Genomic DNA, 17942 nt, shown 5'->3' on the forward strand with positions numbered 1-17942 from the left:
TCTTTTCCACTGTGTTCACAATAGTCCTAAGGACCGCAGCATTACATTTTACAGTTCGAAATTCGAGTTTAAATCGACCTCGCAGTCTTTTCCGAACAGGTTACCCATCGTTGTGACCCTCGGCTCATTTAACATCTCGTGTTCTGTTTTTCTTATTTATACTTAACTAATTGAAAACTACTAATTATTTGTATTTAGGGCTTCTCTAGGTGTCTTAGATGTTGTTCTAATCCTCTTAATTATTTGGACCGACACCGATCACCAGAATAGTGAAATATACCAGGCTATGCAAATAGGGATGTTACAGAGGTGGCCAGATCGAGTGAGTGACCTGAACCTTCTACAACCACTGTACTAGCCCATGGTTGGGCGACTAAATCAAAACAAGCATCGTCTTCAGGGAAAGGGAACTTACCCATGGACGAGTTGCCATCAGTTCTCAAGGAGGCCAATCTCCAGTCTATTAACCAAGAGTACAACCTTCCAACTGACTCCTTTGAACTTATCAGATGTCATGGCGATCTCCGAGCTGATCATTTCTTTGAAGAAAATGACCTGATCATGGTATATGAAGAACAATTGAAGGTCGGGCTTTGGTTTCCCTTAAATGAATTCTGAAGTTCCATCATGTCTGTGTAGCCCAAGTGCACCCAAACTCCTAGCAAACTCTGGTGGCTTTCAGAGGTTTATGTCGAGCTAAAAAGCTCGAGCCTACAGTAAAGGTTTTTGCTAAGTTACATAGGCTCACTCGACGAAAGGATAATGAGTATTGGTTTTTCCAAGCCAAGCCGAACTGCGGGCCCTTCACCGATCTCCCTTCTTCATTGAAGAATTAGAAAAATTGATTTTTCATATTAAGGAGCAAGGACCCGAATGGCTTTGAGGGCATCCCGCATAGTTAGCAGTATTTGGTTCCTTGAGCTCCAAAGAGGATAGCCCTAAATAAAGATGAGGACGCCATGGTGAAGGAGTTGAAGGATCAGGCGGCCACTCACAAGTACTCATGTCTGGACGTGGTTATGGCAGAACTGAAATGGTGGTTGATGCAAGTGATCGCCCATGAGGACTATGAGCTACAACTCTCTATTCTCAGCCCTGGGATTGGTATAATCTAAATCTTCACTCTCTTAACTTTGGTGATCTCACTAACTTATTCTCTGTGCAGGTATGGTGGGAGGAGAGAGTGCAAAGGAGAGCCGTAAGCAAAAGAAGGAGCTCGCCCAGAAAGTGTGGGAGATGAAGGTTACTGCTGCTACTCCTCAGACACAGAGGCAGGACTTGGCAGAAGTACCGAGCTCTCTGTTTAGACCTCCAGAGCAGCCAGTCTCAGAGGTAGAGGTGGTTCTTTCTCCACCTCAACAGGCCGAACCTCCACCTCTACCAATCTCTTCAAGTGTAGAAGGAGGGCCTTTCCGACCGGCAGAAAGGACTCTTTCTCGAGGTGCTCAGGTCCTTATCCATTCTCTGGAAAGGAACCATTTTGTTCGGGGTAATCCTGACCTAGCCAAGGTCCTAGGTGCCACCATCTGTTTTTAAGAAGATAGGAATAATTTGGCCCAGGATAGCATCGACGAACTCCTAGCTCAGACGATGAGCCTAGGTTTGGAGGCTATTTCGAACCAATATTTGATTAGAGAAAAAGCTCATCTCCTGAGATAGGAAATTCTGAAGGCGATCCAGGACGCATCTTTCGCCAAGGCCCAACTCTCTACTGCCCAGGACTACATTACCGAGGTAGAAGGTCAAACGAAATCTTATGAGGAAAGGATAGTTGAACTGGAGAGGGAATTTGAAGAGGCTCAAGCCTGCCGATGTCGCTCGACTTACCAAAGAGATCGAGGCAAAAGAAAAAAAGGCTCTAGCGAGAGAGGCTAGTGCTTACGTGAATGCACATGGCGATCTTTTGGCTGAGCTCGCGAAGCGCCATCCCGAGGAAGACTTCTCCTTGATGGTGGATTTCATCCCGAGGAAGACTTCTCCTAGATGGTAGATCTCATCCCAAGAGCTAAAGAAGACAGTAAGGAGGAGCCTGAGAGAGAGAGAAAGAGAGAATGACAGAACTGATAATGTACCTGGAGAGCAGGTTAGGGGAGACCCTCAAGCTGAATGACTTGTATATATTTTTTATATCTTAAAATTAATCTAAGTCTTTTCATGCTCAATTTTCTTGATGAGATCAGAAAACATCCAAACTAAATTGCCTGAGTACTTAATCAATTGAATACAATTAAACATTAAACCTGAGATTGGTTATTAATCATAAAACATTAAACTACTTCCTGAGATTGGAAAACCATTACACGTGAACATGAGAACAGATGGTGCTATAACCAAATTTCGACTGAAACCTTAAAACATTTGAAGAGTGCTTCGGTAGAATTGTAAAGATTTGAAAATGACTTGAGCTCATTAGGGTCAGAATCATTATTTAGAGATCGGATAAAACCTTAGCTTTGTTTGAGGAATGTTTGGACTATTCGAGCAAAATACCTGATCACAATACTATATGCAGATTTGGAATTTTGAGGTATTTGAACATAGAAAGATCGAAAAATAATAGCATGTAAGATTGAATGGTCTGGAGATCCAATATCGATCCAAACATATTGGATAAAGGTGAAGAGATCGAAAAGTAATCTAAATATAATGTAAGATCAAATTACTCCGAAGACAAGCCATTGGTGAGTTCGAAAAAGCGACATGTGACCGGGTCATCGGTTGAGAATGGATAACATAATGAAATTTCAATTTAAAAAAACCTTGTATTTGAGGGTCGACCAAAATATGGTGTCTACAATTTGAAATTAATGTTGAGATTTTTAATAGGTGGACTCTGCCAGTTTCTCTAATTAATAAATTGACCGAAATTAATAAAAATAAAATGTGAATACTAGAATATGTAATAAGATAAGTTAAAATGCTCCGACACTAAATGTGATATGCTTTGCTCGGCTACACTGTAGACAGGTGAAGGGTGTCACATTTAGTGAAAATTAGCTAGAAAGAACGGAAAGGGTACTGAGACAACTTCTCTGCACCCCAGAGCAGAACCTAGAGGGTGCTATGTCCCTGCTTTAGGATGATGCTTATTAGTGGTGGGACACAGTATCTAGGGAGGTGTAACTAGACCATATCACATGGGAATTTTTCCTCACAGAGTTTAGAAAGAAGTATATCAGTAATGTGTATCTGGAAGAGAGAAGAAGGGAATTCATCAGTCTGTGGCAGAGGCAGTTGTCAGTAGCAGAGTATGAGAGAGAGTTTATCAGATATAGCAGATATGGAAGGGAGATAGTACCCATAGAGGCTGAGAGGTGCAGAAGATTCGAAGAAGGGTTGAATGACAATATTAAATTGCTCATTACTACATTGAGGATCACGGACTTTGCTCAATTAGTTGAAGCTACACTGAAAGTGGAAAGGGTTAGAGTAAGTGAGCATAGCAGAAGAGATAGACAACAGAAAAGAGGTCCGGGTCAGACTAGTTCTTCCTCTGCACCTGGTAAGAAGTTTAAAGGTCCTCAATCTCAAGGCTAGAGTCAGAGACAAGGCCAGAGGCCAGGGCACCAGCAAGGGCATATGCTAATTTCTTTCTCTCTCTCTTTATATTCTTTGTTAGGACCATGAATTGAGTGAGAAATTATTGGAATTGAAACAAATTATGCATGTTAGGCCTTCCCTAAATTTTCGGCAACCATGATGTAGTTTAAGGTTATGTGAATTTTCAATTAAATTAAAGTGATTGGTGATGAGCTTGATAAGTATATCTATGTTAGAACCTCAATTTGTGTATGTGGGAGGAAATTGAAACTTTGAGAATTAGGCTTTTGCCAAATTGTGGATGAATTGGTGTTCTAATGGTCAAGTAGTGACCATTTGAGGTGAATTGACCTTAATTTGGAATGAATTGTAGCATTGAATGGTGAAATGGTTAAGCTGCCCTATGTGCCTAAAATTCTGGACTTGAGTCCAATGAGTTTGGGCAGTCATAAGTTGACTTGTGTAGCTTCAATTGATGTAAGGCCAATTAGAGGTAAAACTAGAGATATAATGCCATAACTTTTAATGAAGAGACCTTGCTCAGAAAACCAACCTAAAGTGACCTAAATTTGGCTTGAATCTGGGTAACCAAAATCTGGATATGGAAAAATGACCAAATAAACAGTGTTTGTTCAAATGGCCATAACTTTGTGTAGAGAGGTTCAAATGACCTGATTCTTAAACCCATGTAAAGCTAAGATATAGTAGAACAACTTTCATGACCCAAATTCTGACCATAACTAACTCAAATTCCTAACCAAATTTAGTTCACCAAAACTGCCAGAGTAAAAAAATTACCAAGAAATTCTGGACATGACCAATCTGGCAAGTTATGGTAAAAATGTCATAACTTGAGCTACAAAACTCTAAATGGAGTCATTCAAAAAGAGAATTAAAGTAGACACATTAAGGAACAACTTTGATAAGGAGAGTTTGCCAAATTTCCACTGTAGATTGATCCAATGGAATAGTAAACCTAAGTGACCAAATCTGAAATTTTGGAATTACTCTTAATAAGTTTGAATTACAAATGGCAACCAGTGCCAACAAATTTGTGAGCCAAAATGTGGTATGACCATGTGGTTAGAAATGATATACCTATTAATTATGAAAAAGTCAATATTTTGCATAAATAGTAATGTGAATAGTAACCACCACAACATCAAATGCAAAGAACTAAAAACCTAACTTTGTCAACATGCCCTAGTAAGCCTAGAATGATTGGTTTAGATAGGTTGGCATGCCAATAGAGTTCCTATTGCAGTACTACCTTTAGCTTTATGCCATTTCGTGATTCATGGCTTTAGTGCCATTTTGTGATATTATGGCCTTTGGACATTTTGCTATTTTTTGACATATTTGGCTTTATGCCTGATTGTCATTATGGCTTGTTAGTCGTTCTATTGCACACCTTGAGACACTCTGTGATCGATAGTGTGACGGTTCAAGGTACTAGGTAGTCAGTGCTAGTTTACCCGTTTATCTAGTCTGGTCAACTGGTATAGGTTACTTGGACAATTAAAATAAGTCTTAAAAATTTATAACCAAATAATGAATGCAAAAATCACTAAATTAAGGATATTACAAATAATTACCAAAAATTCGATCTGCATGAATAAATAGCATAAATAGCATAAATTCTACATATTTAATTATTTAATTTATTTTTATTTTATATTAGCACCACTAAGTTGTATGCTTAGCGCATCATTTTTTTGCTACACGTAGGTACTAGAGACCAGGAGTATGAGCCCAGTAGGCCTTAGACTGAGAATCAGAGTTTTGAACTGCATTTGTGTCTAGTGTCACCTCATCCGTGCAGTATATTTTGGTAGGACCACTAAGTTTCATTGTATTTTGTATTATCGTAGTTAGACTTTTAGTTTGCTATGTAAATTATAAACTCATGTAATTATTTGTAAATTATGAAATTAATGAGATTTGTATATTTTATTTATGAAATTTGAGTATGGATCTATTTATGTATGAAATTATGAGTTTGCAATATTAAGATGAGATTTGAGATTGGGAAAAATTATATATATTTGAAATTATTGTTGAGATTTTTAACAGGTGGATTCGTCAAAATTGTAAATAATTTAGGAGAAACTCTATCAGTTTCTCCGATTAATAAATTGACCCAAATTAATAAAAATAAAATGTGAATACTAGAATATGTAATAAGATAAGTTAAAATGCTCCGGCACCGAATATGACATGTTTTGCTTGGCTACACTATAGACGGGTGAAGGGTGTCACAAAAGTAATTACCGATGAGTATGCGTTAAATGATTTCAGGCAGTCCTTTATTGCAGTCCTTTGATTTAAACCAAATGAAGAAAATTTATCTGGATTAATGATATGTGTTAACAGTACATCTTAGAGTTCTCTTACAAGCAAGACCATGAATGCTCACATAAAGCAACCCCTACATTTGTAGATTAAAGATACAATCTTGATTGTTGAAGCATATTTTAAGCCTTTCTTAGGAAAATAAGTTGGATCTAATTCATCCCAAAAGCTAGTTTAAGAGGGGAGGAGTGCTAATACTTTGTAAGGGGTACATCACTCCTTTCCTAAACTGATATGAGATATTAACACACTCTCTCCATGTTTAGAAAGGGCCGCGCACAGTTCCTAAGGCACTGAACCCAAACTGAATAATCGAGTTAAACTGAACAAGAACTGAAAAAAAAAAAAAAAAAAAAAAACTGTTACTATAGGAACTGAACCAACTTATTTTACAGTTTTGGTTTTTCATTAAGAACCAAACTAGAACCAAAATAAAGAATTGATTATATATACATACATACATGTGTGTGTGTGTGTGTGTAACTTAATATTAACTTTTATTATTTTTAATCATAAATACATTAAATCACTTTATAGTCATTCATTATATGATTAAATCATCATGTAGTGTATTTTCTATTTAGAAATTATATAATTGAAAAATATAAATAAGATAGTAAAATATACTTATTAAGGTATATCTTATGAAATAACTTAATTTGTAGATATATTGTTTCATGGAATTGAATTATGGCCCATTCAAAATGTTAGTAGTGCGATTTCAGTGAAATGTTTTGTGAGAACTATGGTGGTAATGGAGATTCAGAAAGTACAGGCCCAACCAATATTTAGCAGTGAATGTTAATCATTGAATTTACTAATTTTAAAATTATATTAGTTATCTTATTTTTAATTTTAAAAATTTTTAATTATAATCTATAAAATTTTGTAACAACATTACCATATTAAATTTAAATTTATTTTTAATACTTATTATTGTGAATTAAATTTTAAAATAGTAAAAATTATTTTCTAGGTGTTTGTATTCCGCATTTATCATTTACTTCCCTAAGATCATGAAAATCTTAAATGAATTGTACAATTGAAAATAATAAAGATGATGGAATAGTTAAAATGGGCAAGCAAATGAAGGAGATAAATTTGAATAATCATCCTTAAACTTTAGGAGTTGTAACAGATTCGTCCTCAGACTTAAAAATATAACATAAAACTTCTTAAACTTTAAAATTTTACACAATAAAATCCTTTTGACTTGCAATAACCATTTATAGGTAACATGCTAATGCGGACAATTCAAAGTAGTGATAATGTGAATAATTGCTCTATTTTTTTATGGTAGAGTCTCTTTAATTAGCTGTTATACATCTAGTTTTTCATTATTTTATACAGTTAAAATTCTTTTATGAATAATATGTAAATAAAATCATAACTGATTTTGTCACTATCATATAAAGAAAAGAGAATTATTCACGTCATTATTATTCTGGATTGCATAAACTGGCTATTGAGGGTTAAAAGGATTTTATTATACAAAATTTCAAAGTTTAGGGGGTTTTTTGCTGGATTTTTAAGTTTAGAGACAATTCTGTTACAACTCCTAAAGTTTAGGGACGACCATCACAAATGAAAGCAAAATTTTACAAATATTTGGGTTCATCAAACAAGATGAATATAATGTTATTTGTAATAGTTGTCCTAGACCGATATAAATTGAATTATATTAAAGTCAAATACATTATTTATTATTCTAAAAGTGAGGCCAAACTCTTATTTGATAGAGTGGTAAATGCTTTAACAAAAAAATGTTGAATGAATATATGAAAGACAATGATCCAGCATATACAGGTGATAGTGATTCTAATTAGAATGCTAATGTTGAAAAACGTAATGATATAACGATGGAAGAAGATGAAGAGATTGATGATTACTCTGTTTAAATGGAGGAGCAATTAGATAGGTATTTGGAAGAATTTTTTGAGAAATGAATAATGGATTTTGACATATTATTCTAGTGGAAGGTGAATTCAGTGAGGTATCTAATTTTATTTAAAGTAGCCAATAATATTTTGGAAGGAAATATTATTTTATAATTTAGATGGAAATATTATGACTTAATATGAATATTTGGTGTTATCTTGTATTTTTATTTAAAAATTATTAGTTTGATTTTAGTATTTTTCTTAAATTAGTCATTATATTTATATCTATTGATATTATTATTATTATTATTATTATTATTATTATTATTATTATTATTATTATTATTATATATAATTGTTTTTATTATTTTCAAAGGAATACAATAATATTGCAATTATGAATGTGGGAATAAGAATCAAGCCGAATTGAAATCAAAACTAGAATAAAAAAATACTTATAACTAAACCAAAACTAAAATTGAAATTGAATTTTAGTTGTAGTTCCAAAAAAATAAAAGAATTAAAATTTGATTTTGATTTTGATTTTGATTCTTACAAAAAATCGAATTGGAAAGTTTTATTCAGAACTATGAAGGCCTAATATTAATTGGAAGGCTCTGATGTCATAATAAAAAAATAAATCAAGTAAGCTCACCCTTAAAAAATAATTTAAAAAAAAGTGTTCAAAATTTTATAAGGGACACTGCTCTTATCTGCCATTCGATGTGGAATATTAACACTGTTGATTATCAATTGACAAATAGACCCTCCAAATGTCAGCATCAGATTTATAAAGGAATATTCTTAAAGAAAGTTTCTAGTACAATATCAAGCATGTGAAAGCTAAAATACGCTAGTGGGAATGAGAGGCAACTTTTGATACTTGAGTGTGCCTTTCAAATCAGTGCACTGGTGGAAAGGCTCCAACACTGTTAGGGGGATAAGTGACCTTTCCATTGAAGTGAAAATCATCACAGGCCAATAATTAAGGCCCTGTTTAAACCCTAATGCTCCATTTTTATAAATATTAAACCTGGATAAGTCCCAGTCATGACCTAATTTCAAGCCTAAAAAAAAAAAAGGCCTGTGGTTCATAGATACAGTATTATAAGCATGAAAACAGCTGACCACTTGTTGGATATGTCCTATTCTACAATACAAATAACATATCCTTAAATTTTCTAGACCTATATTGGCCTCTCCACTTGTTGGACATGCTCTATTTACCTATATTGCTTAACACAAATTGCCTTAATTAAGAGTTAATTAGGTCATTCTCTTACTCATCTACCTAGTTAAAACATGTATTGCCATTGCTGACTTAGCAATGGTTTCCTATCCAATTTCAAATCCCTATAACTCCCCATCTACTTTTTTCAAAAATATATACTCACGCACGTACTCACTCGATCACTAAATTAATTATTCATATTAAAAATTAATATATTTATGTATAAGTTTTGATAAATTACAAAATAAATACTCGATCATTGAATTATTTATATAATAACATTAAATTAATTTTGTAGTTTTGAAGTTATTTTAGTATTAAAAAAGAAAATCCTACTATATATGTTGTTGATTATAATTTTTTTAACCTTTATATATAGCAAAAAAAGATGAGAGGAGAACATGGATTGGATTATTCAATATGTCTTTATTTAAAAATTTATAATGTATGAAAAAAGAAAGATCATACGTGCATAAAGCATTGGCTAGCACAGATCATATGTGCATAAAGCATTGGCTAGCACAGAATAAATATCAAGGATTTTATATCTTAGCATAGTGCTCTTCCCTAATTTTCTTATCCGGCCGGCATGAGAGGAAGCTGATCAAATACCCACTTACAACGAACGTCAAAAGTATAATATCTGGAGGAGTCGAATACAATTATAAAATAATTTAGTAATTATTTATAATTAAAAAAATTATATTTATATATAATGCAAATATATTATATAAAATATTTTATTTAAAATTAATACTTGAAAAATAATAATAAAATCAATGAGTTTGTAAAACCTGACAATAGATGATGATGGGCCAATGAAGACGAGCGTGGAAGCAAGACTCCGCTAGTAGATTTTTATTAGGATCCGTTTGGTATTATTGTTGAAATTGTTGTTAAGAAAATTATTTTTTTAAATATATTAGTTAGAGAGTATTCAATTCAGCCTTCAAAACTCAATACCAAACAGGTTGTAAATTGGCAGGCTTCCAGGAAGGAAAAAAAAAAGAAAAAAGAAAAAAATGACCCGAGCCACACATTGAAAAGGAAAGAGAAGATTATGGCAATTATAAAAGTAAGGACTCCTTAGATAGTGGATTTTTACTCTCAATGAATGAGTTTAGGAGGTAAATTCTCGAGTTCATATGAGAAGGATTAAAAGAGTGTTTGATTCATTTGTTGGATGCATTTGGTAACTGATAGCTTATAGACACTTAAACAGGTGAACTACAGTATTTGGTAAGTTTAAAAAAATAAAGCTAGTTGATGGATAATCGATATAGTACCCATCAGCTTGAGTTATATCAGCTCTATTTTTAGAGCTGTTTCTCATCAGCTGATAACTGATTTTATTTTATTTTTTATTTTACCATATTATCTTTTTTCATTTAACTCAAAAATTAATATTATTAATACTTTTATCTTTTTCATTTACAATTTTAACATCTTAATTAATGCATTTCAACTATGTTAAAATATTTTTTATTAATAATATAAAATATAAAATATTTATTTACTTCTAAAAACTTAAAATTAATTATAAGTTTTTTTTTATCAACAATAATAATTAATTTATTATTTTACCTATATTTTTAAAGTTATTTAATTATTTTTTAAAAATTTAATTATTTTCTTATTTCAATAATAAAATAAATGTTATGATATAATAAATTAATAATTATATACTTATTTTAATAATATAATAAATGATATAATATATTAATTTAATAATTATATATTTTATTTAATAATAATATAATAAATTTATAATTTTTATTTATTTCAATAACAAAATAAATTATATGATATATACGCTAAACATATAAATATAGTTTTACGAAACACTTAATAAAAATCAGTTATTATCAGCTATCAGCTAACGATAAAAGCTATCAGCTAACGATAAAAGCTATCAGCTAATAGTTATCTGCTGTATTCAACAGTTAAACCAAACAAGCTCTAAACCGGATAATATTATCTAGTCAGCGAATCATGACAGAGTTATTAATTATTTTTAAATAAAAATAATTAAAATTAAACATTTTTATTTTTAATTTAAAATTATCAATAAATATAAAAGGTAATTATATAAATTAATATAAAACAATAAAAAATTATTTACTTGTAGTTTGTACTTACTAATTAGATTTATAGTTATTATCAAATAAGATTGTATATTATATAAATATTTATATATTAAATATAAATTTAAAAAAATTTAAAGGGATCAATCTCCTTTTATCTATGGGAGCTGTGGCCCTATATTAAAAAACTTTAGAATGTAACTCTTGTATGCATAGTAATTTTGTATAAATTCCATATAGTCCAACTCATCAACGATGACATTCAACTTTTAATTTTAGGTCATATTGGTTCTAGGTTTCTCTCCTTCTCCATCTATCATAAAAATGATGAGGTAAAAATTCCATGATAGGGAAAAAAGAAGGGAAAGGTATTGTTAGATTGTAAGTAGAAAAAAGGGTATTTTTTTTTTATATGATACTCATTCTATTTATTTTTATGTATGGTATTTGAATTTTTTTTAAATTATTATTGTATTTAAAAATTAATGAGTATTATTTTTTTTAATTTTATTCTTTATCCTTATCAAATATAATAAATATTTTTAACAGAAATAATTAAATGAAAGATAATTTAATTGATTATTATATTATATTATATTTCTATAAAAATAATATTATTCAATCACTTTCTTAAAAATTGTTTAAAATCCAAATGCAACAGATAAAAATTGACAAAGGTATTGTATGGAAAGATTAGGTCATTGAGATACATAATTAATATAATAGATTATTAGGAAAAATTCTATAATATACCGAGAGTACTAAAAATTAGTGTTCTCTGAGGAAACATAATGTAATTTTTTTTTTCTTGATTTTAAAAGATATGTCCCATGTGTTATGTGAGAGAGAGTGTATAAACACTGGGTGCATATAATAATTCTTCGTTTATTAGTTATAAATACATAATTTTTTAATAATATACAATATAAACTTGTGTGCTATTAGATTTACTATTGTAATATATAACTTTATCAAGTAGAAGCAGTTACGATCATATACTATTAGTAGGAAGAAATTTCTTTAAATATTAAATGTACGGAAGAGATAGAGAGAGTGCTGTACTACGTAATCCAAACCTTACCTACTAAAAAATGAATTAAGAAATGACACTAGAAAATTCTCATGCCTTTGGATTATTTTCTCCCTTTATATTGTATATTCAGTCTTTATTTTTTATTAATTAATAAAATCAGCAAGAGATACCACATAAATACAGCCTTTATATATGAGGTTCAACTAGCACCCACCCAGCAGCACTTCCCTTAATTTGCATGGCATGAAGAGGCTTGGCAACTAGCTTTTTCCAAGTCCTCACTTCTCATATATATATTCCCTCTTTTATCACCATTGTTCTTTAATTCTTCCATTGTAAGACAACCCAACAAATATATAGCTGTAACTAGCTTAAAATATGGCTCACGAGAAGAAGGCAACAAGTAGTACTGCTGGAGTAGAGTGGAGGATAAATGTGGGAGATGGATCATCAAAGATATTGGTTCAGGAGGCAGTACTTGCCACTAGAGCCTGGCTTGGTCTTAAAGGTTTGGTCTTCAAAGTTAGGAAATTTTGGGAGAAAGCATATGATGTTGGCGTTAATGACCCAAGAAAAGTGGTTCATTGTCTAAAAGTAGGGACGGCACTCACTGTTGTGTCACTGTTTTACTATCTGAGGCCTTTATATGAAGGGTTTGGAGGGAATGCTATGTGGGCTATTATGACAGTTGTGGTAGTCTTTGAAAACACTGTAGGTAAGTTGTTTTTTATGGGATTATATCATCCGAAACCTTGCTAAAGATGTTTTTTATACTTAATTAATTATATATATATTAATTGCAGGTGCAACAATATATAAGAGTTTGAATAGAGTGTCTGGAACTTCTCTTGCTGGATTGCTTGCCTTTAGTGTTCATTGGGTGGCTTGTAAATCAGGGGAGAAATTTGAGCCTTTGCTTGTTGGAGCCTCAGTTTTTTTACTAGGTATATGATTCAAAAATGACTTGATAACTCTTATTTAATTGAAAGATTTACTCAACTCACTTGATTAGTCTTGTTACCTTTGTTCAGCTTCTGCAGCAACCTTCTCTAGGTTTATTCCCTCTGTGAAGCAGAATTTTGATTATGGTGCTATGATCTTTATCCTCACTTTCAGCCTGGTAGCCGTCTCTGGTTATCGGGTTGAAAAATTGTTTGAATTGGCTCATGAAAGACTATCAACTATCATCATTGGCATTTCCTCATGTTTTCTTGTAAGCATGCTTATTTGTCCCATTTGGGCTGGTCAGGAGCTGTATGCTTTAGTCACTAGCAACATGGAAAAACTTGCCAATTCCTTAGATTGTAAGTGCTTTGGCAGATGGACACTTCCATTGCAAATGAAAATTTGCCAGGTTTACTGAAGAATTTCCCATTTCAGGTTGTGTAGCTGAGTATTTCAGTCCTGATGACAGTAACAAAAACCTGCTTGCTTACAAATGTGTTTTGAGCTCAAAGGCAAGCGAAGAATCCATGGTACGAGAGTTTTCCCACCACATAATCTTGCAAAACTTTGAATGAATTTGCGGTTGATATATATATACTGTCTCTGAACAGGCCAATTTTGCTAGATGGGAGCCACCCCATGGTTGTTTCAGTTTCAAGCATCCCTGGAAACAGTACCCAAAAATTGGTGCAGCCATGCGCAATTGCGCTTACTGCATTGAGGCTCTTAGTAGTTGCATTGATTCAGAAACTCAGGTACGCCATGTTCCTAAAATCTTTCTCAAACCATGATTACCCACAAAATTTTTTCATGCTAATACAAATTGTAATTGAAGGTGGCTTTGGTGTAAAGTTACTCCATTTGTGAATTAGAGGTCATAGGTTTGAGTCACCAAAATAGCTCTTTATAAGGTAAACTGTGTATGTTACTTTTTAATATAAACTGCAATTGCTTTGTATAATAATAGGCACCTGAATTCATAAAAAAGCAACTAAGCACTGCTTGCCAGAGAGTGAGCTCCAATTCCTCCAGTGTTATAACAGAGCTAGCAGAAACTATCAAATCAATGAAAAGATCATGCAATATAGATTTCTTGGTTGAAGAAATGAACAGTGCAGTAGAAGAGCTCCAACAAGCATTAAAATCTCTTTCTAAACTTTCTATTCCACCTGAAAGCAAGAATATTACAGAGACACCGACCTCCGCAGCAATGGATACAAAAGTACCTCTAATGGAAGTTATGCCAGTGGTAACTTTCGCTTCTTTGCTGATAGAAATTTCTTCAAGGATCAAAGGCATTGTTAAAGCAGTGGAACAATTAGCAAATGTAGCTGAATTCAAGGTCACGGTTCAGGACAAGTGCAATGAAACTCAACGCAACAACAAACTACAAGGTCAACAGAAAGATGAAGAAACTATGAAGGTTCGTCAATGGTTCTGAGTTTCTATACAATAATTCTTGGTTTAGTAACGAAAGGGACACCATATATAACTGCGATATGCTTGAAATTTTCAAGCTGGCGAGGACTTGTATTAAAATCTTGAAATATACCGATTGTATATATCCTCAGTTGATAGTCCCTGATGGACCAAAAGGAGGATCAGTAAGTGTTGCAAATAGCTGTAAACATTTACGTAACAATCCACAGAATCATAATAAACGTTATATTCATAAGGAATTGATACTGATTAATTTATTATTTTTTCAGGGCTAATTAAATATGTAAAAAAAAAATTGAATTTTTTTTACCATATATATAATTACTATGAGATAATCTAATAACTCATCAACTTAAAAAATTATATAATAAAAATAATGCATATACAAAGATTTTATTATAATAATTAATTGTGGTTGATCCTATTATGACCAACGATTATAATTAAATTGTTATATGTATAAAAATTTTATTAAATAAAAATGACTCTAGAAAAATTATATAATAAAATCAATACATGTGCAACAATTTTATTGTAATTATTAGTTATGGTGGATTTCACATGTGTCCCACTATGATAAGAATTATAATTAATGAACGATTTTGTAATATTTAGAAGTTTGTTCAGTGTTGTTGTCCATAGTCCATTGGTGGTGACTACTTGCTTAATGAAATAATTGTTTGGACAAATTAATTGTTTTAAGTTTTGATCTCTTGTTCATTAATCTTTCTCCTTTAGCCACCATAATTATTTTCACTTTGATTTTGAGATTGAGAAAACTTTAAATTTTCATTTTTATTCAAAATTGAAATTATTAAGAATTATATTGAAACAATTTAATTTTTAATTTAATGCTTAATTCTTTAATTTTAATTTCATTTCAAATTTTGATTTTGAATCCTAAAAAAAAAAAAAACTCTATATTTCTTTCAGAAGGATAACACCAATTTTAACATAAAAAACTAATAAAAAATAACATCAAAAATATCACTATATTCCTTTTAACAAAATTACAATATTAACAAAAATTAAATTAGAATTTATTTTCTTAACTATAAATATCATTTATTTTCTTAACTTATATAAACTGTTTAAATGTCCTTATATTGATATTATAATTAATATTTTTAAAAATTTTAATCCTCGTTCGATTTCAAAAGTAATTCAAATAAATTATTATATGATAAAAGTCATTTAAATTAAATTTTACAACTGCACCGCAAATTCTTTTACATTCAATACACTTTTTCAACGCAAATTTTTCCCCATAATAAACTTCTTCACAATGTTTTGCTCTATTATAATCTCTTATAAATTCTTTAATTCACGTCAATAGTTAATAATCTTATATTTTAATTTAGATTTTACTATTAATTTTAATTCTGTTTTAATTTGGATTCAACCAATATATATATATATTATCTTTTTTATATATAATATAATATTGTCTCTTAAGTAATGTAGGAGAAGGGAATTAGATTCTAATTAAAATTTTGAAAGTTAAAAGAAATTTTAGGAAATTAAGCACAAAAAAAGGAGGAAGAAGAATGAATATATAAACGATTTTTAGAGGTTCAGCTATTCCAAATCTATATCCTCTTCTTAAGACCCTCTTTGAAAGTTAACTCCACTATGAATTTTCTTCGAGTGAAGAAAAAACCTTTTACAATCCACAAGAACAAAGTCTTACTCTTTTACAATCCCCTTTTCGCATAAGAATAATTTAATGCTCTTGAACACTCTTAATACAATAAACACACTCAACAACTTCACTCTCAATCTTAGAATATAAAATATTATAGCTCAAACACAAACTCTAAAAAAATTAATTGCAATGGCTTAAGTTCTAAAGAGAGAGTAAAAAAACTTAGAACTCAATAATTTACAAATTTAAGGTTGTTGCAACTCTTCTTCAGTTATAAATATCTCATATTTATAGTTTTGACAAGAAAATAACTGCCGAAATCCATGTTGCCAAAACTTCAAATTTAAAATTTTGACTTTATTTGTCGAAGTCCCTTACTTTGACTATTGAAGTCCCCTACTTTAGTTGCTGAAGTTTATTTTATAAAAAATATTAAAATACTTAAAATCAACACAAGTCAGATTTTTGATCCATTTGAAGCGTTGAAACGTTAATTTAATAAATTTTCCAACTAAAACATTATAAAAAACTAAATTTGTATTATTCAAAAATGAAAAATTAATTTAACTCCCCCTTGTCAAGAAATAGGTAAAATCAAGACAACAAGACATTTCGTAGAAATACCTAGACTTTAGCCAATACAATTAATCACAAGAGATTCACAATGATTAAGGAAAATAAAAGTTACATTGTATGATCCCATGATACTTTGCTTCCTTTTCTTGTTCTCATTCAATCTTGATTTACAGTAATTTCATAATTTTGAATTTAGGACCTACAATATTAATACAAACACTTCTAATATAAATTAGTAGCATACTAATTATTTATTATTATCAAAACAGGGATTAAAACTCCTAGGTTAAACAATAATATTACTATAATATATTAATTTTAATAACCAATTAAATTCAACCATTCATTGTTATAATAAATTATTATAATTATATTTTACTCATAGTGAAAATTGGTTTACATTTTTTTAAAATAGAAAATTAATATAACCAATTAAATTAAATATTTTTTAAAAATGATAATAAATATTACTCTTTAGCCAATAAAAATAAATGGCAATTTGTCATTATCAGATTTAATCATGGATATTTTTGTTGTCAATACTATTATTTTTCCTCCTTCCTACTTTTATATATATATATATATATATATATATATATATATATATATATATATATATATTCCTATATATTTTTATAAATGTCTAAATTATATATTTTTTAGAAATTTCTTTATTATATTTAAATAGATAATTACAATCAACACAAATATATACTATAATCTGGGATATAACCCCTTTAAAAGATGAAAACTTAAATTCATATTAATAATAAAATTTTCAAATAACTAATTATGTTTAATTATTTTATTAGAAAGTGATTAATGTGAATAACATTTTCTCTATTCAAATTAGTTAGATAATTATTGAAATTTTTTATAAAAATTAATAGTTTTTTTTTAATTTTAAAGTGACAATAATTAATAGTAAAATTTTAAAATAATTTACGTTTAATTAGTTTAATTATTTTAATAGGAAGTGATTAACGTGAATAATATTTTCTCTCTTCAAATGACTAACGTGAATAATATTTTCTCTCTTCTAATTAGTTAGATAATTATTGAAATTTTTATAAATTAATGATTTTTCTTTACAAATTTTTTAAGTGATAATAAAATGAATTAACAACCTTTTAATAAAGGAAGCGTTCAAATCTTAAAATTTATCAAAAATTTCGAGCCCAATTATTTAATTTAACATATCTTCTTTTTTTTTTTT

The 17942-nt window shown here is 30.2% G+C and overlaps 1 protein-coding gene across 1 annotated transcript; it reads left to right on the forward strand.

Annotated features, from left to right (window-relative positions):
* Positions 1-12498: 12498 nt before the first annotated feature.
* On the forward strand, positions 12499-14506 carry LOC110667589 (aluminum-activated malate transporter 10-like). Its single transcript, XM_021828481.2, has 6 exons — positions 12499-12835; positions 12924-13064; positions 13152-13424; positions 13501-13595; positions 13677-13820; positions 14033-14506. Exons 1-6 carry the CDS (start codon positions 12499-12501, stop codon positions 14504-14506), a joined length of 1464 nt encoding a protein of 487 aa, XP_021684173.1.
* Positions 14507-17942: the final 3436 nt, after the last annotated feature.

The sequence above is a fragment of the Hevea brasiliensis genome, chromosome 9 (genome assembly GCF_030052815.1).
Source record: "Hevea brasiliensis isolate MT/VB/25A 57/8 chromosome 9, ASM3005281v1, whole genome shotgun sequence".
In the NCBI taxonomy this organism is placed as follows: domain Eukaryota; kingdom Viridiplantae; phylum Streptophyta; class Magnoliopsida; order Malpighiales; family Euphorbiaceae; genus Hevea; species Hevea brasiliensis.